At 44.6% G+C, this 27,530-nt stretch overlaps 1 protein-coding gene across 4 annotated transcripts in view; it reads right to left on the bottom strand.

Moving 5' to 3' along the window:
• The window catches only part of PTPN14 (protein tyrosine phosphatase non-receptor type 14), a 179,934-nt gene that overhangs the window by 95,994 nt on the left and 56,410 nt on the right, over nucleotides 1-27,530 (bottom strand). For 3 of the 4 annotated variants that reach the window (XM_030302033.1, XM_030302034.1, XM_030302030.1), the window contains exon 2: nucleotides 11,713-12,040. In XM_030302033.1, the coding sequence (XP_030157893.1) occupies nucleotides 11,713-11,886 (174 nt within the window). In that variant the 5' untranslated portion in view covers nucleotides 11,887-12,040. Of the gene's footprint in view, nucleotides 1-11,712; nucleotides 12,041-23,181; nucleotides 23,324-27,530 lie in introns of those variants that run through there. The other variant, XM_030302032.1, reaches the window with a different exon arrangement.

Genomic DNA, 27,530 nt, shown 5'->3' with positions numbered 1-27,530 from the left:
GGGATTTGATAGATGAAAGTAAGATTTTCACCCTTACACTTGAAGCCTCAACCAGTTTAGTTTTGAACAACGTGCTAAATGATTAAAACAGGTACTTTTATGCATCCAATCTTGTCTTTGTATTAATTCACACTAGGATTTCAGGATTAGCACAACAATCACCAAAAAATAGATCACCGCTTTTGAAATTTTCTTTTATATTTCAATTATAGCTTAGCACAGTTTACAGCACACCTGGAAATTTGCCTTCAAAAGAACGTTTTCATTTCGATGTTTAATTTCCAAAGGCATTCTTGTGCTGATGTTCCCACTCCAGCTGTCTGTCCCATCAGCGGTATCACAGATCAATCCCTGCCACAACCCTACCAAAATCTGTACCAGAAGTCTTGATTCTGACTTCCCTAGAAAACCAGGCATGTCCTTGCCTACTTAAGGCTACAGACCAAAACACTCTCAAGGATATTTTCAAATGCATGTACTTTCAGATGGGAGCAATGATTTCTCCAGCTTTGCTCCATGATGTTTTAAAAACGTTTTTATTTATTTTTGAGAGAGAGAGCACGACCAGGGCAGGGACAGAGAGAGAGGGAGACACAGAATCCGAAGCAGGCTCCAGGCTCTGAGCTGTCAGCACAGAACCCAATATGGGGCTTGAACCCTCACGAACCATGAGATCATGACCTGAGCTGAAGTCAGATGCTTAACTGACTGAGCCACTCAGGCGCCCCTACTCCATGATGTTTTAAAGCGCAAGCTCACATAAGCAATCTATGCATCCCTTGAGCAACAGAATGCCAACACACAGAACCAAGGTTATAGCTCCATCAACTTGGACAAACTGCCTGAATTCTGACCCTATTTTGTTCACTTCCCAGCTTCGGTGAGCCTGGTGGTTGTTCTACGGTGACTGATGACGTAGAAGAAATGAAATGCGGCTGAGTAGAAAGAAGACGCTGTGAAGTCTACCCACCTCCGGGCGCTTGCATTCGCTGTCCTAATAACCCTATACAAATTCCTGAGGCTCCAGAGGGTCAGAGCTCCCATCTATAAGACGGGGTCGTACTGCTATCATGCACAGGCTGTGAGGGGTATCAGGGACATCGTGTCTGTCCACTGTGCGCATGGCACGTGTAAATTAACTGCTTCGGGAATGGTGCTCTCTGTGGCTGCTACTATCATTATCAATCATCGTCACCATCGGTAAATGAAAGCAGGCAAGCCTCAAGAAATCTTCTTCATCAGCACTCCTGGCATGCCTATGAACCACAGAATTAGAGGATAGAGGTTACCTGGAGATAAATGAAAAAAAGCAGGCAAGAGTAGAAGCTGGAAGGCCCGTAAGTAACATAAAAACCTAAAAGATGTAAGAAGAAAAATCATCACAAAATTGTCCCTCCGCTCAGATGTGCTTTAGTCTTACAGGTGTTTATGGGACACTGGAACATCGCTCTGACGCTGTCCTAGGGGATCTATGATGTAGGCTTAAGCTAACCTTAAAATGAGGTAATCTGGGTACTTAACAGACCGTCTGAAAAGGGCTCAAGGCAGTTCTGCATTATACTGAATTCCAAATGGACACAGTGTTGTGTAAGGGTATGTCACTGCATTTTGGGTGGCTAGGAATGAGTCTGCATATAATAAATGAGGTAATATATATAAACAGTGACATGCTACGTAATAGTTATTTTCTTTGGAAAAGAAGCCCTTTTATAAGCCTGGGTGGAGAAAGGGAGGGACAAGCTTTGCAGTTGCTTAACAGGCCAGCCATGATTTATTAACTTTCACTAAAAGCAGTCCTGACATTAGAGGGTATAATTTCATGATCATACTTCATTCAAATTACAACAGTCACTCAAATTAGTAACATTCAAATTAGAAACGGTCCACATTAAATGCATAAACATCCCATAATCAATTTTGCCAAAAAAAAAGAGTTTTGGTTCCCCCCCCCACCCGAGGACACAGACTACCTGAGTGAGCTACCATGCATTTATCCAATGGAGTAACTACATTACTACAATATTACTACTCAAGAAATGGGGTGTCCAGCATAAGTCAGAGCTGAGAGAGGCGGGTAACCTGGAAGATACAGTTCCTACCTAAGAGGCCAGAATAACCAGTTTTAGAAGCACTGAACTCAGGGGTGCCTGGGTGGCTCAGTCGGTTAAGCCTCCGACTCTCGATTTCAGCTCAGGTCATGATCTCACGGTTTGTGAGAGCGAGCCCCACATCGGGCTCTATGCTGACATTGCGAAGCCTGCTTGGGATTCTCTCTCTCCCTCTCTCTGCCCCTCCCCTGCTCGCGTGCATGCTCTCCAGGGCGCTCTCTCTCTCAAAATAAATAAATAAACATTTTTTTTTTTTAAGTGCTGAATTCAGTTATCTGGTGGGAAGGAAAGTCCATTTATGAGATCCCTAACCCCACACCATTTTGTGAAGCTATGCCCAAAGTCACCTTCTCTATTCCCACCCTGCCACCCCCACCCCATTCTTCCTCTAGCTATATCCCTGCCCTGGAGATTCAACAGAGGAGAAAGACTCTGTCTCAAAGTTCTTAGCCTGCTCTATTTAAGTTCACGATGCAGCACGAGTTTATTCTGCCGTATCTTACGCAGTGCCTCTCAGGAAATAGCATCAGAAACTAACCTCTCCCTTAAACCAACAAGTGCATCAATCAACTTCCTGTGTATTAGCCAAAGGACCATTAATCCCCTCAGGCCCAGCTGAGACCACACCAGGCTGGTTCATAATTGACTTGCCATCAACTCCAGCTGAATTCTGAAAGCTGAGCTTCCCTGCTAACCACTGCCCCATGATTTAGGAGAATGTGGTAGATGATTCCAAACAGAAACCACCTCCTCCGTGGCCAGAAAGATCCCATCATATTGCCCGAGTACATACCCCCAAACAGTTTTGTTTAATCTCTGAAGCTCCAAACATCAGCCAGGTCTGGCGAACCCTCACCCTCTGGGTGAGCTATTAATCCCATTTTATTTCTCTAGTTTTCTTTAGAAAATGGGTCTGGTTACCTTGAATTCTGCAGTGAGCTCACTGCAGTGAAGAAAAAAGAAGACAGACGAACCGGTGCCCAGGGAGAGGAACCCCATCTGTGAATCAATGACTAAAAATGCACTACTAAGAAACAGTGTAAGGAAAGACGCACTAACATGACATTTTCATAAGAGTAGTTTCCTGGTCTATTTGCTTTGGAGTTTCTCATTTTAACACAGGAAGCATAAATGTATGCGCGCACTCAAAAATATGCTAGTTTCTTAAGCGGCAGATTTGTGTGTGAATATTTTAGTGCCAAAGTAAGATCCAAGCACCAGGAAAAAGATTCTAGTGAATAAAGGCCTTTAAAAATAGTCTGGGGGTGTTCTGATTTGTTTGTTCATTTATTTGCAGAGATAGTGGAATCCCCCACGTTAGCTGTGACTAGGGGAAGACTCTTTTTGAGGATTTTGCTTTTCCAGTTTTGTGACCAAAGACGCATCTTTCATGCTATCTGCAAGGGTTACAGATGCAGTCTTGGCAATGGCCAGGGATTAAATCCATGATCTTATCTCAAGCGTTTTGGAGAGTTAATCATCCAGAAGCAAACGTTTAAAATATCTTGCATTACGCTGTAATTGGTTGCCTGTCATACCCAGTGCTTCAGTTGTAAATTAAGAAACAGAGAGTTGGTGTAGCTCCACATAAAATATACAGGAATTACATACAGGCATTAAAACTTTCACTGAGGCATGGAAAATACTTCAAAAGATGACTATAAGCAGGCTCTGAAACGGCACTTCACGCTATTACATTCCAACGGCTTTGGAAAATAAACCACTATACATCAGTTGGATGACTGTAAAAAAACAACTTGTGTGCAATCAACCTCTACTCTGGGTAGGTCTGGGATTTCTGGAACTGACACGTCTATAATTAACAACTGCACCCCCTTCATTTTCCTAGCCAATCTTTCACAAAAGTAGAGGAAAAGACACTGCAGAGTCACATCGACCAAGAAGCAAACCTCATAACCAAGAAAAAAAAAAAAAATCACTCTTCCGAGGCTGTACAGCTCACTCAAAATATACAAAAAGATGAAGACTTACGAGTTAAGACGGGGGAAATTACTTCACCTACAGTCTCTTGTATCTAGAAACCAGACACGGGTGCCAGGTTGCCTCAGAGAACGGACGTTAAGCTAGTAAGATTTCACGTTATAATCTTTATACAGACAAAAAGCAATACAAAATTCAGAGACCAGACATCTCTCCCGCAGTCTTCTTCAGCTGATTCTTAATCAATGTTATTTTAGTCCACTGCAAATACAAACGTATATGGATAAGGGGAAGCAGGCTCCAAAACACAGCAATTTCCACTATTATCAGACAGGGCCAGGAAATGAAGTATTCCATTTAACCGAATTCTCTTATAATTGCACATTACGTTGTTACCAATGCCCAAAAGATTAGCATAAAATCAGACCATAGATATATCCTTAATGTAAGTTCACTTAAGCTAGTCAAGATTCAGTATCTTTATAAACTCTAGCTGTTACGAGAATAGCAAAATGTGGGACATTCCTACTGTGGCCCACAGCTTGGCATAAATCACCTTTGAGTTCAAACGAAAATATAAATTTGCAAAAGAACAAGGGGATAAATCTGAGGACAATCACCCACCCTATGAAATGATCAGGGATTCTTTTTTAGGCTCCTTTAAAAACCAGAGCTGTCAGTCTAGTCTTAAGGGAGGTCCAAGAGTTATCAAATTCAGCATTCTCAAGAATAGATTCTCTGTCTTGAATAGAGTTTAACTATGAAGGTACCTTTGTGAAATTATTTATTCTTCCTCCATTTATGATTCTCTAATTAAAAGCAGAGTCAGGAGTATCCCTCAAGAAAATAATTCTAGCAGATTTCTACATTTTATTAGAATCCTTTATATCCCAATAAAATTCTTGATAGTCATTATTACTATTAACATGGCCTCCTTGCCGCTCCTAGCACTGTTTAGTAGAAATATAACGTAAGCCACATCTTCAACTTTAAATTTTCTAACAGCTACATTTAAAAAGTACAGAGAAATGAAATTAATTTTAAATTTCATTTAAAATAGTGTATTCAAAACAGTAGGCTTCCAACATGTAACTAATATAAAAATGATGAGATAGTTTAACTTTTTTTTCATACTAGATCTTCAAAATCCGATGTGTATTTTCATACTTACCGCACATCTCAGTTCAAACTAGCCACACTTCAAGTATTCAATGGACACATGTGGCCAGTGGCTATCCTAGTGGACTATACAATCTTAATAACTATGCAAGGAATTGAAAGAGTTTTGGCTCAATGTATGATCACGGCTTCTAATAATTCAAGCCATCTAAAAATGAAACCAACAGATTTATAAAAGGGTCAGAGCCCCATCTTTGGAAGGGTTGTGTCACAGTCCAGAGAGCCCATGAGATGTGTCACAGAGAAGACTGCCATACTGAGTGCCTCCAAGTGCCAGGCTCTGTAATACTAACAACTAACAAAACTAACTCTTTTAACCCTTCCAACAACTCATGGAGGTTGCTACTTTACCGTCTCCATTTACAGATGAGGAAACTGAGGCACAGAGCAGTTCCGTAACTATCCAGGATTACACTGGTGATAAGCGGCAGAGGCAGGACTCAAACTCAGGCAGTTCTCACAGCCGTGAAACCTGCTGCTTCTCTGTGCAATTATTTTCAAAATGTGAGAATTAGTCATAAGACACATTATGTTAACTACTCCTATCTTATCCCAGGTCAGTGATTCTCAAACTGTATTGGAAGGTAGGAAGGGCACAAGGAGCCGGGGTTCCAGATAACCATCCCCTCTGCAAACATAACAGCTCTATTTTTTCCACCTAAGTTCCACCTAACATCTCATTTGGAGAAATGGGTGACATCCATTAATCCAAACGTGTTTTTTGTTGTTGTTGTTGTTTTTTTTTTAATTTTTTTTTTCAACGTTTATTTATTTTTGGGACAGAGAGAGACAGAGCATGAACGGGGGAGGGGCAGAGAGAGAGGGAGACACAGAATCGGAAACAGGCTCCAGGCTCTGAGCCATCAGCCCAGAGCCTGACGCAGGGCTCGAACTCACGGACCGCGAGATCGTGACCTGGCTGAAGTCGGATGCTTAACCGACTGCGCCACCCAGGCGCCCCAATCCAAACGTGTTTTAACTATATTCTGAGCCTTGTCATCTTATGTCTTTCCCTTAACAAAAGTTCCTTGCCAGAAATTCATACCCAATTTTTTTTCTGAACTTAAAATAATTAAAAAAAAAATTTTCCTAAGGAGTTCATTTTATTTCCCGTAGCCAGGTTATTAAGTTCACCCAGCTGGCATCTCTGTCCTTCCTGTCACCCCAATCCTCATTCTCTTTCTGCTATTTGGTTCTTTTCCGAAAATGCAAGGTGTTCATGTCAGTCACACTCTGCCTTGAAGCCCTTAGATGTCTCCCCATCTCACGGCAGCATTTTACTCTCCAAACAATTCAAAGAGGATTTTACAGAAGGCTAAAATAATTGTGAAACACTGAGTTCGACACCTTTAAAAAAAAATAGCATTCATGGAGGTGTTTCCCAAAGCATTTTACTACACTCCTTTTCTGCCACTACACATGCCCAGGAATTCGAACAGTGGAGGCAGCCTGCCTGGGGTTGAGGACAAGCCCGGTCACGGCCAGAAGGTCATCCTGTGCTGTGATGGCCCCGTCTGTAACATGGAGATGGCCAGAGAAGCCACCGCACAGAGTTGAAATGAGAATCAGATGAACTGATATGGGGAGGGCACTCAGCACAGTATGTGACATTAAAAGTTGGAGATTTATTTTAATTATTCTTGTGACACATTTTAGACACAATGTCCTACAGGAGCCAGTTAAAACTCCCTGGCTAGATACATCAAACCCTTCAAAAGCAGTCTCCTGCCTGCCTTTCTACACTCCTACCCTCCCTGCCATGACCTCTCCACCCACCCCTCCACACACACACACACACACACACACACACACACACACACAAACAGATCAGTGCAAAATGAACTCTGCCCTTCCCTGAAAATTCCACGTGCTTTCCTGTTTCTGTACCTCAGCACGGACTGTTCCCTTTGCTTTGTTTCTTGTTTGTCCTATTCTCTAAGCTCTAGGGTTTCTGGGATCAGGGACCCTCTCATGTTCAGCTTCCCTTGGGGCTTGATTGTATTTGCTGACCTTACGAACCAGGTCTGGGTCCTCTAAATGCCATTTGAAATGGCAGCACATCGATACATTCAAAACCAGATGTGAGCCTCATAAAGTCTACCATATGGATACATGTCATTATACATTTGTCAAAACCCACACAATGAACACCACCAAGAGTGAACCCTAATGTAAACGATGGATCAGGGTGATGATGATGTGTTAATGTGGGCTCATCGCCTGGAACACATGTTCCACTCTGGCGTGGGGGAGGGGACAGGAGTGGGGGGGGGTGGTGCAGGAGGTATGTTCCACTGCGTTCCACTCGGTTTTGCCATGGAGCTAAAACAGCTTTAAAAAATAAAATCCATTTTTAAAATGACTAAATGAAGTGGCAAAACACAAATTATAATTAATGTAGATCAAGAATTAAATCAAAGTTAACTTTCTTTTCCTAAGATAAAGCTCTTAAAATGTCTAGGATACATCTACAGAACACTTCTAAATTTTTGTTTTTAATGTTCAATTATTCTTTTTAAAATTTTTTTTAATGTTTATTTATTTTTGAGAGAGAGACAAGTGCAAGCAGGGGAGGGTGAGAGACGGAGGGAGACACAGAATTCAAAGCAGGCTCCAGGCTCTAAGCTGTCAGCACAAGAGCCCAACGTGGGGCTTGAACCCACGAACCATAAGATCATGATCTGAGCACAAGTCAGACGCTTAACTGACTGAGTCACCCAGGCCTCCCAATGTTTATTCTTGAGAGATAGAGAAAGACAAAGCACAAGCAGGAGAGGGGCAGAGAGAGAGGGAGACACAGAATCTGAAGAAGCTCCAGGGTCTGAGCTGTCAGCACAGAGCCTGATGTGGGGCTCGAACCCACAGACTGTGAGATCATGACCTGAGCCAAGGTTGGACACTTAACTGACTGAGCCACCCAGGCACCCCAACTACAGAATCCTTCTAACAGCAAAGCCAAATACCCACCAGATCTGAGTTCCAAGCCTTAATAAAGACTCAACATTCTGTTGTATTTTAGATAGATTTCCACTTTCTCCTCTCAAGCTCCATCAACTCTACTTGGAAAATGACCCAAATACAAAAAGAAAGTCAAGCGAGTAGAGCAGACCCCGTGTCCATCCCCTCCTCCTCCTGCTTCTGGGGAAAGAATGCACTCCTCCTCCAGGTGTGTGTGTGTGCAAATGAAGAACAAAGTAGGAGGTTGCGTGATCTCATCCTCTCGTTTGAAAGTAGCTATAGCATTGTTTCACAAAAGGCCATACCTTCCATGTCATCTGTCACAGAACAAAAGCATACAATCAAAAAAAAAAAGAAAGTGATTTGCTCTAATGTGAATGCACCCATTTAGAGCATGTCAAAATAAAGCCAGCATTAAATGTCAACCCCACCTTCGCATTAGAAGATCAATCACACTGCAACAGACACGTGACAGCAGAATCCAGACTTCACTGCTTTGTCTTTTGTGACAACACAGTTGTGGGCTAATCCGGGTCTGACCTTTGCCCTCTCACTGAGAGAAGCAATACTCTGCTGAGAGTAATTATTACCATCCACATCTCCAGACCCGCCTCCGCATGCACCTTAGACTCTGCCTGGGGATTCACAGAGATGCCTTCTTGGCCCCCAAGAACGGCACCTGCTTTTGCATCCTTGGATCTTCAAGACTCCAGTTCCCCCGGCCCTGGATGGCCTTGCTTTCTTTGCCACCTGCTGAAGTCCTGTGCATCCTTCAAGTCCCCGTTCAGAGAGTGACGGCTCTGTTCATCCTTCACTGAAACTTCCTCCCCCCCCCCCCCCCCCCCCCCCCGGGGGCCGCAGTGGTCAGCAGCACAGACTGTGTACTGCACAAGTCTAAGAAGAGCTACTGCCTTTCCGGCCTGCACCTGCATTGCATTTTAGCATGGATTGCATTTAATCTTGTGTTGTTGTTTTTTTTAAGTTTATTCATTTATTGAGAGAGAGAAAGAGAGAGAGTGGGGAGGGGCAGAGAGAGAAAGAGAATCTCGAGCAGGCTCCACACCGTCAGCGCAGAGCCTGATGAGGGGTTCAAACTCATGAACCATGAGACCATGACCTGAGCCAAGACCGAGAGTCGGGTGCTTAGCCAACTGAGCCACCCAGGCGCCCCTAGATCGCATTCAGCCTTAACTGCTTATTTAAATGCTGGATTCCCCTACTCACCCGTGCATATCTTGAAGACAAAATTACACCTTATTTATCTTCCCTCATCAAGTCCTAACACAGTGCCTGGCACATTGCAGTTGCTCAAGATCTTCTTCAATGAAAAATTTTTTCAGATTTTCATTAAACCTTATGGGGATTTAATTGGGACAGTTGTCAATATTAGATGCAGCACTATGCATTTTCCATACTGTATCTCTTTTAATATTTACAACAGTCCCATAAGATAAGTAAGGTTATCATTATTTCCACTTTATTGGTGAGAAAACCGATGCCCAGAGAAGCACGGTAACTTTTCCAAGGACACCTAACAAATGACACAACTATAATTTGAACCCAAGTCCAGGAGGCCAAAGACCGAGCCTATAACTCCTTCAGCACGTGCTCTGCTGTCTCCCAGTATATGCAAAGAATAGTTACTCCCCCGTGAGTTACAGAGAATACTCAAAAGTGGAACCAGTGCATATCTTTCGTAAACGACCTAGAACAAACATTTTCACAAGAAATTTAGACCAGTCTTCTAACCAACCAACCTCCAGTATTAAGGTTTTTCCTTTATGCCCATGCACATGCATATTTTTAAATATGTATACCCCAATGTGCTACTCATAAGCCAAAAGGAACCAGCTCTCAACGGGCAAAGGCAGAACCTTTTCCATGTTTATTTTGCTGGGTCAGCTACCAAGCCACATGTAGCTGTGCAACAGGAAAGTCTCCCTATACAGGAAAAGAAACTTCAAAGGAAGCTCTGATCACAGAAACCGAAGTATAAACACGAAGACCGGCAGGAGACAGAAGGACTCAGGTGAAACTGTCCCCAAGAATACAACAGTTGGCCTGTGGAGGATGCCAAGGGGAGAAGAACTTCCCCGACCCCAATTCCTTTGTGCATGTGGAAGAAGGTGGGTCATGAGGGCTGTGGAAGACATCAAACACCATCACCTCCAGAAGGCACCACCTCCCAAACCAGCACCCTGAGGTAATGGGCAATGTGGTCACAGGGCCCAGGACAGCCACAGAGCTTTTTCTGCTCCTCAAATCTCAGGGGCTTGCAGTCCCTTCTGCGCTGGCAACCACTGAATTATACCACCTGACCCACTGGCCACTCTGCCCCGGGGCTCTCAGGACGCATATGCGTGTGCAGGGTTCTCACCAAAGAATTAAGACTGGAAGACTAAGGGCTTGCTTCTTATAAAGGACATACTGCCCTAGGAGAGTTCCTTTTAAAGAGTGATAACATCGGGGCGCCTGGGTGGCGCAGTCGGTTAAGCGTCCGACTTCAGCCAGGTCACGATCTCGTGGTCCGTGAGTTCGAGCCCCGCGTCAGGCTCTGGGCTGATGGCTCAGAGCCTGGAGCCTGTTTCCGATTCTGTGTCTCCCTCTCTCTCTGCCCCTCCCCCGTTCATGCTCTGTCTCTCTCTGTCCCAAAAATAAATAAACGTTGAAAAAAAAATTAAAAAAAAAAAAAGAGTGATAACATGACTGCCTTCATGGTCAACCCTGGCTTTGTTTAAGCCCAAAGAAGTCTAGGAATGCCTGGGTGGTTCTGTGGTTGGGTGTCCAACTTCGGTTCAGGTCATGATCTCACCGTTTGGGAGTTCAAGCCCCATGTCGGGCCCTGTGCTGACAGCTCAGAGCCTAGCCTGGAGTCTGCTTGGGATTCTGTGTCTCCCTCTTCCTCTACCCTCCCCTGCTCGCGTTCTGTCTCTCTCTCTCTCAAAAATAAATAAACATTAAAAGAAAAATTTTTTTAATAAATAAAAAAACTTAAAACGCTCACAGACAGCAGAAAGAAAACGAGGGTCATGGGGAATCCTGAAAGAAACAAAACGCCCATTTTATATGCGCCCACAAAAAGCCTCGCTGGTCATGCTCGCTTTAAATACTTTTTCAATTTTTTCCCCTCTTTGAAGAGGAAAATACAGAAACAAACAAACAAAAACTAAAAGCAGCTGCATCCATCCCCTCTGTGGGCGTTTTCTCCTAGATGTTCAGCTGGAATGCCAACCCGCTCCACGGCTGTAAAGAGAGACAATGACTTTGGACGTGACACGCCCCCCCCCCCAACCTCCTCATAGAAGGTAACAAAAGGGAAGCCGCCACCCCAGGCGGGGTCCTGCTTGTCACGGCATTGGAGCAGGCCTCCTGATCCACTGACGCTGTGACATCAAGCCTATGCCAAGGACAACAGGATCCTCTTAAACAGGAGGCTGGGACTGCAAAGCACGGCAGGTGCCAAGAGACAGGTGGCCAGTCCCTTGAGTGAGTTCTGGCTCAGATGCCCGCCCACACCCACTGTTACCTCTCGCAACTCTAGCCTCTGGGCCACGGCCTCCAGGCACTCCTGCCCGGTGCTCTCCACCGACAGCGTGCACTCGATCACATTGCTGTCCAGCAGGCGGATCCGTGTGACAAAGCAGTTCTTGCTCAGGACGTTGTAGCGCCGTGTCCGACGGAGCTTCAGGCCGAAAGGCATGGCTGCGTGGCCCTCGGACGCCGCCTTCCTATCCCGGCGCCCACGCCCCTGAGATGGCCTTAGCAGCTTCGTGTCTGGGTGATGACACTACCGCACGTGCTCCTCCAGACGCCGAGAAAGGTGTCCATGCCCGGTGCGGCGCTGCGGAGGATCGCTGCGAACAGAGAAGCAGCAAGGTCATTGGCTGCAAGGGAGGCTGCGGATGCCGCGGCGTACGATCCGCACACGCGAGCACACGCCCCCGGCCGGCCGGACGTCCACGTTCGAGAACCAGCAAGCTCTGCAGCCCTCAAGCCTCTTGGTGGAGCCCATGAGCTCTACCTGATCTTACGAGAGGGAGCTGATGAAATCCGTTCAACAGCGGAGGACGCGGAGGATCAGAGAGATGAGAAGACCTCACCTAAAGACGCACAAGGTGAATGGCAACGTCAGAATTCAAACCAACGTCTATGGGCCTTGAATTCCCATGCTTTTTTCACTGCACCATCCTGTCCACTCAAGAAAGCAGTAGCGGTGGAACTGGAACACTGTGTAACTTCTAAATAGATCCTCTCGTTTCAACCTCATTAACAGCCTGATGGCGTAGGCTCTCTGATCCCCGCCCCCCCCCCCCCCCCCCCCTTTTACAGGGGAAAGAAGTGAAGCTCGATGATTTACGTGACTGGCTGATCCTGAACTTAGAATCTTATCTTGTTCCTTCTCCCTCTTTGCAACACTGCCTCCTTCTTTACCTTAACACTATTTACCTTTATTTTTATCTTAATATTTATTTTGTTATTTACTTTATACACTTAGAACGGATGATAGAAAATGAAGAGAATGCACATTTAATGGAAGTCAGCAACTTTCTACATTTGAAGAAGTTTTAAATATATGAATCTAATGCATTTATTATCACAACTCTGTGCTCTTCTTCACCAAACAGGCAGTTAGATGTGGGGAACTGCCCTACCGTCATTTTGTTCTTTTACAAAATGCTTGACGCAAAAGCCTTGCCACCAAATTAAAGATAATTTACTTAACTAATAGTGAGATGTACTTACACCCTCATGTCCCACCAAATTCAAGGGATGACACTGCCATGGAGAACACAAGAAGAAAACAACAGCAAAAGTGGCTTTTACTGTTCTGCTCTCACTGGGAGTTTCTTCATCGTTATCTTCCAAAGAAGCCAGAAATGTTCAGACAACCTCTCTGTTCACCTTTCTCTTCTCCATTAAGCCCAAAAGACTATCTCTTGCTCATGTGATTGTTGTGTTAACTCCATTCCCTAAGTCAAGCAGATCCAGCCTGACTTCACACCTTTCATCCAAAGAATTACCTCGGAGCCCCCGACACTTAGAGGGGCAAATATGAGTAACTATTTACAGGCATTCCTGAATTAATAAATAAAATGGCTTTAATATTTAGAAACCACTCCCTGTCAGTACCCCAGGCCTCACAGAGGTTGTCAGGGCACAACCCTACAACAGAGCAAAACATACTCCCCAGACTCCCTCGGCCGGTCTTTGATGCCTGCCCTCTGGCACATTCCTTAGCATGACAGGTATGTTTTATGATGGCTTAAAATACACATGCTAGAGACTGTGGCTTGGTAAAACCTATTAACATTTCTAAATCACTTTGTGTTGGCAGACTGTCATGTTTACCTCTAAGGTAGACCAACCTGATGATCTCCTGATATCTGCAGGAAAGACTACACAGGGACCCACCCCAGAAAGCAAAAAAAGAAGTCAGGATTCAAATACAGAACCCTGAAGAGTTGACTACTACACATTCCCTCACCTTGTTGAAGAACAAGGCAGAAGACGCCAAGATTCAACTCGTATATTAACCAGGGAGCCTCAAACAGAAGAAATATTTGCTCCGTGGGCATAAGCCACACTTCTAATCCTGGGCTAGGCGCTTTACATCTGGGTGTGCCTCACCTTAAACACCTATGAAAGAATGTGGCCGGCCAGGTACACCTTTATCCCAGCCACTATTAAAAACAATCCCTGCTATATATTCCATAGGACGCCGTCCAGAACACACAGTTAGAGAAATAAAAAGTACACTGCACACCAAATGCACAGATAATGCAGTTTGTATAATAAACAAAAACACATGAAGTACTGGGAAAGAACGTAAATTCCCTAAAACAATTAACCATTAGGTCCACAGAGAGGTGACATTACACAGAACTCTCACTCTGTATTTTACACATTTCTAAAGTGTTGTAACGTTTTACAATCACCTTAGATTACTTTTGCAAATAAAGATTAGCTTAAAATGGATTAGCTATTAAAAATGGTATGTCAGAAGCAACATCTGCCAATCGGGCAGTGTATCTCCTAGAAAATACTGATTTTTTAAGATTTTTTAAGCTATTTAAGTCTTCAATTTGCAAGAAACTTGCTAGGTAAGGTAGCCACAAAAAAGTTGTAAGAAAATTGGTCTGAAAAGTCAATGTCATGACATAAAATATTGAATGGTGGGGGGGGGGGTGCTAGAGAGGGGTGTGGTGCTCTAGAGTAAAAGAGATGCAGGACTTATAAAAACAAAATGCAATATGTGAACTTCAATCAAATCCAGGGTTAAAAAGATACCTATAAAAGACGTGAGGCAATTAGGGAAATTTGAAATAGGGAACAGAAATGAGATGATATCAATGGATTACTAATAAATTTCTTGGGTTTTTTTTGTTGGTTTTTTTTTTTTTTTTTTTTTTTTTTTTGAGACAGGGAGTGCACAAGCAGTGGAGAAGAGCAGAGAGAGAGAGAGAGAGAGAGAGAGAGAGAGAACCTCAAGCAGGCCCTATGCTCTCAGTGCAGAGCCCAACACAGGGCTTGATCCCACCACCTTGAGATCATGACCTGAGACGAAATCAAGAGTCGGATGCTCAATCGATGGAGCCGCCCAGGCGCCCCTCTTCTGTTATTGATAGTAGAATTGTGCTTGTGTAAACAGAATGCTTTAGGAGATGGCAGTGGGTATATCTAGGGGTAAAAATGTCATATTATCTATAATTTACTTACAAATGGCTAAAAACCCAATGCATACATATACAGATTCAGAGTCGAACAAACATGACAAAACATTAATAGTTGTTAAATCTGGATGGTGGGCGTACAGATATTCACTGCACTGTTCTTTCAGCTTTTCTGTATACCTAAAAATGTTCATAATCAAAGGAACAACAACAAAAAAAACAAAACAAAAGGCAACCCTCAATACCGGTACTAAACATAGTCCTTACAGCTCGGTTGAAAATGCAGCTGGCTCTTTCTATGGACTTCTCTAATCCCTCCCTTTCTTTGTCTGAACTCCCACATCATTTCTGCCTATTGTAACATAGCAATCAAACTTGTGCTAATAGTATTAGCAAGGCTGACTCTAAACTCTTCCAGAACTAGAGACATGTTTTCTCCGTCTTTAACACCTACATCTTTCACCTAAATTAAAAGTTCATGGCATTTATGCCCAGAACTCGTGCGGTTGGAGGGTTGTGCTTCTGGAAAGAATTGCCAGGCGCTCATTTAAGACACCCCTTGCTTCTAGGATGGGTCACACCTAAATGATTCCAGCTAAACCATCTGTGTGACACTAATCTGTAAGAATAGGGTTAGAGGAGATGATCTCTTAGTCCCTTTCAGTGTTAACATTTTGATAGTCTATGAATTATCTGCCGTGTTTTTTAAAATGTTTATTTATTTTGAGAGAGAACACACATGCACATGTGCAGGGGAGAGGCAAAGAGAGAGAGAGAGAGAGTGAGTCCAAGCAGGCTCCACTCTGGGCTCTATCCCTTGAACCGTGAGATCATGACATGAGTGGAAATCAAGAGTCTGACCCTTCACTGAGCCACCCAGGCCCCCCAACCGCCATGTTTCAGCTCTCAAAGAATCCATAGCACTTGTATCATGAGTCCATCTCCTAACTATTTACAAAGGCACACAGTTCTACAATACACGTGACCCAGCACCGTCTGGGTTTTAAGCCTCCTTCCTCTGCTTTGTCCTTGATAGACAGAGAGAGGGAGGATTAAGATATGCCACCAGACAGGAGCACCTGGGTGGCTCAGTGGACTAAGCGTCAGACTTCAGCTTAATGATCTCTTGGTTTGTGAGTTCGAGCCCCGCGTCGGGCTCTGTGCTGACAGCTCAGAGCCTGGAGCCTGCTTCGGATTCTGTGTCTCCCCCTCTCTCTGCCCCTCCCCCACTCACACCATGTCTCTCTCTCAAAAATAAATAAACATTAAAAAAAAAAAAAAAAGAGGGGCGCCTGGGTGGCGCAGTCGGTTAAGCGTCCGACTTCAGCCAGGTCACGATCTCGCGGTCCGTGAGTTCGAGCCCCGCGTCGGGCTCTGGGCTGATGATGGCCCAGAGCCTGGAGCCTGCTTCCGATTCTGTGTCTCCCTCTCTCTTTGCCCCTCCCCCGTTCATGCTCTGTCTCTCTCTGTCCCAAAAATAAATAAACGTTGAAAAAAAAAAAATTAAAAAAAAAAAAAAAAAAAAAAGATATGTCACCAGACGGGAAACTGGATGTGAAGTCTATCACAAACAAGTCCTCTCTGGGACTCCAACGACTTTCCCTGTGTGGCTCTCAGGGGCCACATCATATTCACTTCATCACACGAACATTGTAAAACCTAGAACAAAATGCCAAATTCTCATAAAAAGGTCACACGCTTATGCAACTGTAGATTTTCCTGATGATACTGGATTTCCAAAAGAGCTCAAACTAGGGGGTCGTCAATTCTATTTGCCAGAAGATTTGGTTTTGTTTAATGGAAAACTCTTTTAAAAACTGAAGTCGGGGCGCCTGGGTGGCGCAGTCGGTTAAGCGTCCGACTTCAGCCAGGTCACGATCTCGCGGTCCGGGAGTTCGAGCCCCGCGTCAGGCTCTGGGCTGATGGCTCAGAGCCTGGAGCCTGTTTCCGATTCTGTGTCTCCCTCTCTCTCTGCCCCTCCCCCGTTCATGCTCTGTCTCTCTCTGTCCCCAAAATAAATAAACGTTGGAAAAAAAAAATTAAAAAAAAAAAAAAAAAAAAAAAAGAAGTCACTGAAAGGATGAGTTTTATTTGTCCCCTCTTCAAGAACATATCAAGTAAATAAGGGCAAGCTGCAAATGTTGCTTCCATTCATGGAAGTTTAAGGAAACAGACTCTTTTCTTGGTTAGTACAGATAGTAAAGCCGATAGTGCTGACTCATGATTTTTTTTTTTTTTCAAGACAAACAGCATCTTATTCTAATTTCCAAACATCATCTGCTGATCCTCTTTTTCACAGATGTAGCTTAGTGAGAAAAGTAGCATCGGATAAAAGAGTTAGACCCCAGCCCTTCAGTGACGAGAGTCACCGGGAGCAAGAAGCAAATGCGAAGGGTGGCCTGGGTGGCTCAGTCGGTTGGGCGTCGGACTCTTGATTTCAGCTCAGGTCAGGATCTCATGGTTCATGGGACTGAGCCCCACATCAGGCTCTACGCTGACAGTGCAGAGCCTGCTTGGGATTCTCTCTCTCTCTCCCTCTCTCTGTCCCTCTCCTACTTACTGTCTCTCTCTCAAATAAACATTAAAAAAAAAAAGAAGCAGGGGCGCCTGGGTGGCGCAGTCGGTTAAGCGTCCGACTTCAGCCAGGTCACGATCTCGCGGTCCTTGAGTTCGAGCCCCGCGTCGGGCTCTGGGCTGATGGCTCGGAGCCTGGAGCCTGGAGCCTGTTTCCGATTCTGTGTCTCCCTCTCTCTCTGCCCCTCCCCCGTTCATGCTCTGTCTCTCTCTGTCCCAAAAATAAATAAACGTTGAAAAAAAAAATTTTTTAAAAAAATAAAAAAAAAAAAAAAGAAGCAGCAGCAAATGTGGGGAAAAAAAAAAAAAAAAAAGGACAAGGAAAGTACCAACAACTCTGACCTCTCCAGCTCGGTGGGTCTTTGTGTGAAGGGATTGGAAGTAAATGTTAAAGGCTCCCCCGAAAGGAAGGACACCCATGTGACAGAAGGAGTGAAGTCAGGGGCACAGAAGGTCCTCTCTAAGAACCAAAGTTAGCTCAGGGAAGGGAACATGCGCACATCTTCCTGCAGGAACTGGCCTAAGTGCACACCCAGCAACTTAACCTTTCCCTGCCTCAGTTTACTCATCTGTGAAGATAATACCCACCCTGCCCATCTGCGAGAAGTAAATGAGAAAATGCTTCTGTGGAGCACTCAGTGGCTATAAAGGTCCCCTTCCTCTTCCCCCTCATACAGTAAGCCCAGTTTGCTCAAAGGATAGCAAAGCAGCCGTGGAAAGGACCAGAGTACGTGACCACCTAAAGTCTTAAAAACAAAAAAACAGGCAAAGCAGAGAACACAGAGTTGAATGCAAAGCGATGACAAGTCCAAGGCTAGAACCGTGCATTGTCCCAGCACTCCACCTTGTCATCCTCCAGTGTACCGTCACCTAGAGCAGAAAGGAGCCAATCATTAGAAGAAACGCTCCCAGGCAGAGCCCATCCTAAGTGGGTAAGAAGGTTGCAGCCTTTTCCTTATCTTAGTCAATAACATGCTTACAGTGTCTGGTGTGAGGCAGCTGTTCTTTTTTTTCAGTGGAAATTGATTCCCAATTGCTGTGGGTCTTAGAATCCAAATGGCCGTATCTCTACAGCTGATGGCATAGCACAGTCTCCCTCACCCCAGAGAAACTCCCGTGTGTGTCTTAGCTCCCCAACAAGAATCTTTTTTTCTTTTTTTTTTTTTTAAATTTTTTTTTAACGTTTATTTATTTTTGAGACAGAGAGAGACACAGCATGAACGGGGGAGGGGCAGAGAGAAAGGGAGACACAGAATCAGAAGCAAGCTCCAGGCTCTGAGCCATCAGCCCAGAGCCCGACGCGGGGCTCGAACTCGCGGACCGCGAGATCGTGACCTGAGCTGAAGTCGGGCGCTTAACCGACTGAGCCACCCAGGCGCCCCACTTTTTTTTTTTTTTTTTAACATCTATTAATTGTTGAGAGAGAGAGACAGCACGAGTCAGGGAGGGGCAAAGAGAGAGGGAGACACAAAATCTGAAGCAGCTCCAGGCTCTGAGCTGTCAGCACAGGGTCTGATGCGGGGCTCGAACCCACGAACCGTGAGATCATGACCTGAGCCGAAGCAGGACGTTTAACCGACTGAGCCACCCAGGCGTCCCCACCACAAGAATTTTGAAGGGAGAGAGCTATGTCAGGTTTAGATTTGTAGTCGCCTTTGGATGTGGCAGGGCGCTAAATAAATATTTGTCACTATGATGAAAGAAAGAATGAATTCTGAAAGGGCTGAGTTTTTGAGGCCAAGGCAGGGCAGGGGCCTCCAGGTGACCTCAGTGGCACCTAAGGAATTTGGAGCCTTAGATAGATCTGACTTGCGAGGGTGTGAGAAAGGCTAAAAAGTGCAGAGAAGAGGGATGAGAAGTTATTCAGCTCACTGGTGCTCTTTGGGGGTAAAAAATTGAACCCACGCTTCTATAAGAACATTCCCACCCAAGCCTGTCTTTTCCAGCCCTTGATGTGTCTTAGACTGGGCATGGTCTCAAAGACCAGAGAGATGCTACATCCCGTGGAAGTTCTTTGCCAAAACAACAAGGGAATTACTGATGTGATAAAGAATCCCAGTGTGCCCACGATTGCCCAAAGCAATCTGTAGGGATATTTGCTCTGTAAACACACTTTAAGGGCCTTTCATAGAATAAGTTACAGCAGAAGAGGACAGGACATACAGAGAAGCTTCAAAGTCACTTCTAAAACTCATTCCTGACCGATCAGCTTCCTTCAGAAGATCTAATATGTAAGTTTCCATCTTCTAACAATCAGCTGTGGATTTCCAGCACCTTGTACTTTCTTTTTTCCCCCTAAACATAGCAACAAAACACCTGCCAAATGGAAAACACAGAGCAAAGCCAGCTTTCTCATAGAAAAGTCAGTCGGCTGATCTAATAAATTTTAAATATGATGAGTAAGAAGTGGAGAGACCTTTCATAATATCAACCAAAGGCAGCTTAATCCCCTTTACTAAATTACCTGTACTAAATTTCTTTAGGGAAAAGACAGGAATTAAAATCCAAATCTTAAAGGCGGTCATCTTTTTATTTCCCATGCTATATTATGTACGCTTACTTCTGAAATCTGAACATAAGCTAACTGCTGTTCCACTGCATTCTATATTTACTAACAGTCTCTGGCATTTTTCCAGCATTCCATATTACTACAACTCCCAAGCACACCTCACAGAACTATGTAACCCTGGTCTGGGTGTGAGAAAGGAAAAAATGATGCAATGAGTCCATCCTGTGTATAAACACGCATGAGGCACAGCTCAGTTTTAAAAAGTACTATGTCATTTTTCTGAGGAGAGTTTTAAAAAGGGGTAGAAGGGCATGGGGAAAAAAGAGTATGGGAAAATGGGAAATGCTTTCTCCGATTCCCCCTTAAAGACCGGCAGAGAGGAAGGTAGTTCGTTTTGGTGAAAATTAGAGTTAGTTTAAGGAAAAAAAAAAAAAAAAAAGAGGTTAGAGTGGGAGAGAGCCAAAGCATAAGAGACTGTTAAAAACTGAGAACAAACTGAGGGTTGATGGGGGGTGGGAGGGAGGGGAGGGTGGGTGATGGGTATTGAGGAGGGCACCTTTTGGGATGAGCACTGGGTGTTGTATGGAAACCAATTTGTCAATAAATTTCATATATATATAAAAAAAAAAAAGAAAATTAGAGTTAGTTTCTTCTATAAATGTTAGTGCTATAGAATACCCAGATTACATCCATACATTGCATTATTCGAAGCCAAGCAAAATGTTGTGCGAGGTTTACAACACAAGCCCCTAACTTTTAGTTGCTAAATAACTACAAAAACAAATGCAGAATGTCCACGTTTTTGAATTTCTTCCTTTTCCTCCCTCTAACTCAACTTCAAACATTCAGTGGTGGGATGGAGAGAAATTTGTCGAAATCTGGAGCTGCACTGCAAGTCAGAACAAAGATTCCTGCTACAGGACCCCATCACAGTGGTACCTCACCTCCACGAAAAATGGCTACATAGCAACTACATGTGTGCAGAATGTCTCCGAAAACCAGGAAATGGAGGCAAACATCCTCTGAGCAATCAAATATCACGAAGTCCTTATTAATGCTCTGCTCAGGAAACAAACAAACACAAACCACCCTCACAGTGCATTTACTCTGACTTTATATACCTTACATACCTTGCTTCTTAGCCCTTAGCAGACTGAAAGGAGATAAAGAAAAGTATGCTGGCAGGGAGCAGAGAGGCAATGAGGGAGGCAGACTATAAAATTAAGCATTCCACAGCACAGAAGATAGTATCGAAAGTACCCTGTGGTAAATACGGATGACAGAATAACACCCGGCATATTTTGCTTAAGATGGCAGTAAAGAAATATACTTGTAAACACAGTGTAACTTGTAAACTCCCATCCATAGTGGTTAAAAATAACCAAAAAAAAAAGTGGTTCTTGAGTGGTAAAGCTTCTATTACCTGGAATCCCAACTCCCCCACCCCAAGCAGTGGTTCTCTGTTGTTTATTCCTGCTCTAATACTCAGAGCAAAGCAGTCTGGTGAAGAATCAAAGGCTGCATTTTCGACTGTTGGGGGGGGAAGGGCAACGATCTGTGAGGACCAGCAGTTTGAAAAAGCCCCCCACAGGTAACTGCTGAAAAAAAATCATTACCCCATCCCCCACTTTGAGGATCACCGCCCTGAGGTCTCTAGAGAGACATGATCTTCCCACAGGAAGGATCTCAAGACATGAAAGCTTTCATTATTGACTTCACTGAGACTCTTAAGGCATTCAAAGCACATCTTGAATATTTTATAGATAAAATAGTATGTTGTCTGGAATTTACTCAAAAATAACAGGACTGGGGTGGGTGTGGGGGGGCATCTGAGCGGCTCAGTGGGTTAAGCATCTGACTTCGGCTCAGATCATAACCTCATGGTTCGTGAGTTCAAGCCCCGCATCGGGCTCGCTGCTGTCAGCACAGAGCCCACTTTGGATCCTCGGTCCCCTTCTCCCTTTCTGAACCCGCCCCCCGCTTGCACTGTCTCTCTCAAAATAAATAAATAAACTTAAAAAAATAATAATGGGAAGGGGACACTGTGGGGATCCGGATAAAGCAATATCGGCCACATAGTTGCCAGCTGCGGTTGGTGGCAGACAAGGCTCATACCTTTCCTTATGGTTTTGTATGCGCTTGAAATTTCCCACATTAAAAAGTTGTTTTTTCTTTCTTTCTTTCTTTTTTTTTTTTTTCAATAAAGAAGTCTTTCTTAAATGGCACTTCGTAAAGCAACCTGGCAAAAATCCTCCACTCTGTGGAGCTATGTTACAGAGAAAGGGGGTCAGAATTCTTCCTCCATGTAACCCCTCCTGCCCCTCCAAAAGAAAACTTACATTTAACTAGATCAAATTGAGAGTGAGCATTTCTCATTTCATTGTTAAAAGATGGCAATAAAAATTCTTTTTGCAGGGAAAGTTGACAGGCTGGATAAAAGTACAAAGAACAACCAATGGGCAGAGGGGAAGGGATTCCTCCTGCCCAACCTGCTTAATCGACTGTATCAGAGCACCTGACTCTGGCTTACTTCTCTGATGAGCTTTCTCTGTCTATTCACGCCAGGAATGCTTTGTCCTACGAGACTCCACCCTTCTTTGAGAGACAGTAGAATCTGCAACTCTCCAAATCCAGTTCTTTCTGGTGTCAGTGTCTACACCCACAGTGATGTGCGTCCTGGAATGTCACAGCTAATCACAGCCGGGAAGAAGAATGGGAGAGTCCTGTGAGTGTTGGAACACCAAGAAGGCAATAGCGAGCACCTCCATTTTTAAAGCAGATACGATGACAGAGGCATTTTCCTGAGCATTATCTCCAATGGTCTTATGAGACGGTGATTCCTAATGCCCCCATTTTTACAGACGACAGCACCAACTCTGGAGAGGTTAAGACCTTGCCCAAGATCACACAGTTACTAAGGATACCACCTGACCCCACGTTCTTACTCAATGAACCATGTTAAAACACCCAGAAAGGGGGTAGGAAACGACCTGGTGATATGAAAATAACAATGACAACAGCAAACAACCACATTCTATAAGGAAGGCTTCAATATGCCATCTGCAGTCTATCTTTGCTCAGCCCGAGTGGACTCGATCCAGACATGGCAGAAATGGATCCTGAGGCCGGTGACTCAATTTCAGTCCCAGGATGTTCTATCCAGACGGCATGGCAGCAGAATCAGGGTCTTATCCCTGCCACAGCACCCCATACCTCCTCCCCCCGACCCAGTGCCTCTTACCTAGACAACTTTCCTTCTACGGTTCCAGTGTGTGCAGCAGAGAGGGATACTCCCAGCACATCAATACAAGCTCTTCAAAAACCAATTTGAAAAACACAGTTACAAGAGCAACCGGAGAGGTTTTCCAGCCTGTTCATATGACTCACTCATCAAAACGAAAGAAATTCGCTGAAGGTAAACATACCTCCAACCTGCTTCACTCACCCTCCTCTGGGATGTGCACCCTAACGGGGACAGAGCTGACCAAGAGAGGGGTTCTTTGTGAAAGGCTGTTACAAGTGACCTCCCTTAGCAAAGTTTTCCACACCTCCCTCTCCCGTTTCCTTCCTGTCCATGCCTGAATTCCCTCAACTCCCCTTGCATGTCCAGAACTTTCGGATGGGAGGACTCACCCGTGTCACTTCCTATCCAAACAGAAGCAGCAGCCACGCAATCTCTGCCAACTCTCTTCAAGGGGGTCTATGCAGCCAGTGCCCAGCTTCCCTGGGTACGTCGCCATGTTCCTTGGTCTCTCTGGCCCCATCAGTGAGCCTCACCCTGATGTGGAGTGATTTCCCTGCATCAGTCACTTACAGGCTGTATAACCATAGCTCAGAGGCTGCCTCCCTTTCTGCATTTATACTATGGGGGTGGTAACAATACCCACCAGGTGCAGCTGCGGGACTACACCCGTTGGTAACGTATCAAGGGCTGGCACAGAGTCTGGCACGTGGTGAGCACTATTTGTATGTTTGCAGTCACTGTCCTTATTATTGTTGCTGTTTCACTGAATACTGCAGGAAGCCCAAGGAAACACAGACTGCCAACGTTTGCAAGTGTATGAATCGCTTTCCAACAAGCCAGCGTTTGTAGAATTTCAAAAGCTGAGGCTATTTATCATAAGGAGGCGAAGCATGAATACAAGACCCCTAGGTCTCACTGACTGGGAACCACGGACAGGATGCACAGTGGGCTCCAGAGACCGGGACCAAGTCAGTGAGTCAGGAATACAACCCAGCGGGTTCTGAAGCGTTAACGATGCAATCACTTCCCCGGAGCCAAGTAGCTGAATCAGAGGGGGGAAAGAATGGCAACAGGTAGGAGCCAGTATCAGCTGCTACCGAGTTGCATGCTCCCCACTGGTGTAAGCAACTGTCAATCACTGATGGGAGAAAACAAAGCTTCTAAACAGCGATGCCCATGCTACCGGCTGGCACCCACGCGATAAACAGACAAGCACACGTGCACAGACACGCACAGGAAGCCCATCGTAATTGTCCTTTCTTCCCTCGGTCCCCTGCCTATGAGACCCCCACACACAACCCAAGTGGGTTCTTGGAAAAAACTCGTGCTGTACACTAAGTAGCCCCAGTGACATGACAGAGAAAAGCACCTGTTGCCAGCACGGTCACTTGGCTGTCATAAAAACACTGTTAGCATGCTAACATTCCCGCTACCGTTAGTGACCTCAGACCTGAAGATGTGCTCAGTGGCCTGCATCAGCGCTGAGCAAGCCGGGGCCTCTGGAGACACTGCTGCCCGTGGGGAGGGCTCTCCCCCTGGGCAGGGGATGACTGCAGCCCGGTAGGGGATGGGCGGAGGAAGGAACAGGAGCGAAAACATCAAGTGCTTCGGTTCCCGGGTCGGACTCTTCGTTCTTAAAAGCTGAGAAACTTAAATTTGTACAATATCTAACAAAGCCATATCTAATAAATACGGCGAGTGCTACGCAGGGTAAACGTAATTCAAGAGGCTCCCTTTGCTCTCTTGACTTACACCTATGTTTCAGAATATTAAGGATTTCAAATCTCCCTGCAAACAAACCCTGTCTGCCGAAACCTTGGTACATAAGCAAAAATATCGCTGGGAAAAGAAAATGCATATCTATCCTTCAACTAGACGGTGAGAAGCCAGGAACCAACAACGCTTTTACAGCTTTTATCACCCCAAATCCCTTTGCACTATAATTAACGCACACTCTAACTCAGCAATGCCACTTTAAAAGCAATGGATCTTAAGGATCGCGTATAAGGATGGGGCAGTAAACATCATCTGTAGTAGAGGGTGGGGGCCTAAAAACGACCTGCATATCTATGACGGAATTACGTTTGAATGCACTCTGGCATAGCCACATGATTTAGGGCATTATGCTGTTATTAAAAATCAGCTAAATCTTTAGCTATGAACTCAGAGCAACAACCGTCAAAAATTCTGTAACTACCAGCTTGTTGGAAAAGCTGCAGAGTAAGGCATGCAGACCCAAGGCGAAGCCAGTCATCTTGTATGTGTTTGTGCCTACACGAGCTCGGTGAAAGGATGAACAGGTCCATCCTCAGAGGGATAAGAGGTAGAGCACAACATCTACTTTGTCAATATGCAATCTTTGGAGTATTAACACTGTGTTAAACAAAAACCTATTATTTAAAAAAAAATTTTAAGATTTATTTATTTTTGAGAGAGAGAGAAAGAGACAGAGCATGAGCAGGGGAGGGGCAGAGAGAGAGGAAGACACAGAATCTGAAGCAGGCTCCAGGCTCCGAGCTGTCAGCACAGAGCCTGATGCGGGGCTCGAACCCACGAACCGTGAGATCATGACCTGAGCTAAAGTAGGACACTTAACCGACTGAGCCACCCAGGTGCCCCAAGAACTATTATTTTAAATACTGCTTCTCCTAAATACTAGATATAAAAACATTGAGGAGAAGTCTTCCTTCAGTATTATATCAGTCATCACTGACCATTTCAACTCTAAGATCATCTGAGTGGTTGCTATGTGTCAGAATTATGCTAGACTATTGCACGCACTGTATCATCTAACCCTCACCATCCCAGCTTACGGATAAGGAAACAGACTACATAACCTGGCCAAAGTTCCAAAGCAAGCAGGTGGCAGAGATGGGCTCCAAAGCCCAGTTTTTACAATTAGATGATACACATAGTAAGATACACCTTGATCATATATGCCCCCTTCATAAATAACAATGCTTAGAACACAAATCTCATTAACCATTTGCTTTTAGCACCACATAAATCATACCTTGACTAAGAGCAAAAGCAAAAATAAAAAAAAAAAATCACGTGAGATCAAGCATTCCTTTTCGAAATTGGAATTAAAACTACTTAAGCCCTGGAGAGCCTGGGTGGCTCAGCTGGTGAAGCGTCAGACTTCAGCTCAGGTCAAGATCTCATGGTTTTTGAGTTCAAGCCCCGCACTGGGCCCTGTGCTGACAGCTCAGGGCCTGGAGTCTGCTTCAAATTCTGTGTCTCTCCCTCTCTCAGCCCCCTCCCCCGCTCATGCTCTGTCTCTCTCTCTCTCAAAAATAAACAAACATTGATAAAAAAAAAAAAAAGCCACTTAAACCCTGGGACTTCCCTGAGTTTCCATTCTTTTGAATTATTAAGCCTAGAGAGGCCATTCTTCTTCTTTTCTTTTTTTTAGAGTTTATTTATTTGAGAGAAAGAGAGAGAGAGAGAACAAATAGCAGAGGGGCAGAGAGAGAGAGGGTGAGAGAGAATCCCAAGCAAGCTCCACACTGTCAAAGCAGAGCCCAACTTGTGGTTCAATCCACTGAACCCACAAAATCATGACCTGAGCTGAAATCAACAGTCAGACACTCAACCGACTGAGCCACCCAGGTGCCCCCTTTTTAAATATTTTTTAAGTTTATTTATTTATCTTGAGAGAGAGAGAAAGAGAGCACACAAGAGCACAAGTGGGAGAGGGGCAGAGAGGGAGGGAAAGAGAGAATCCCAAGCAGGCTCCGTACTATCTGCACAGAGCCCAACACAGGGCTCAAAATCACTAACTGTGAGATCGATCACGACCTGAGCCTAAATCAAGAGTCGGACGCCTAATCAATTGAGCCACCAGGCACCCCTCTCTTTAGCATAGATTCTTAAGGAGGAATGCTCCCAAGTCAAAACCTGTAAGTTTTAAAAATCTCTTACTACATACAGCTAAACTGATTCCCAAAGGACTGTCAAATGCAGAAGCTATGGTAAGTCACTATGATTTCCATTTCTTTACCTGCAAAATGCTCAAGATGATGTGTTTTCTTAAGTACTCCACTGAAAAGCTGCCTAACGTAGAACAGAAAGGAATCAAACTTGGGGTCAAAAGGACCAAGATCAGGTTACAGCTTTCTTTTTTCTTATTGGGTCACCTTAAGCATGGTTCCTCAGCAAGGCAGAAAAGCTTTAGGAAAGGAAAATTTCGACCCAAAAAGGATATATCGAAGTCCTAACGCGAGAGCAGGTCTGCGTGGCAGAATGGCCCCCCAAATCCAGTCTGCAATGAACAGGATCCTTTCTCTCGTTAGCTCCAGTGCTATGTCACCACGCCACAACTTCGGGAGCAGCAGTTCTGAGGA

This window comes from Lynx canadensis, chromosome F1 (assembly GCF_007474595.2).
Source record: "Lynx canadensis isolate LIC74 chromosome F1, mLynCan4.pri.v2, whole genome shotgun sequence".
Classification (NCBI taxonomy): domain Eukaryota; kingdom Metazoa; phylum Chordata; class Mammalia; order Carnivora; family Felidae; genus Lynx; species Lynx canadensis.
The sequence above is the reverse complement of the archived record's forward strand: the minus strand, read 5'-3'. Positions and strand labels throughout refer to the sequence as shown.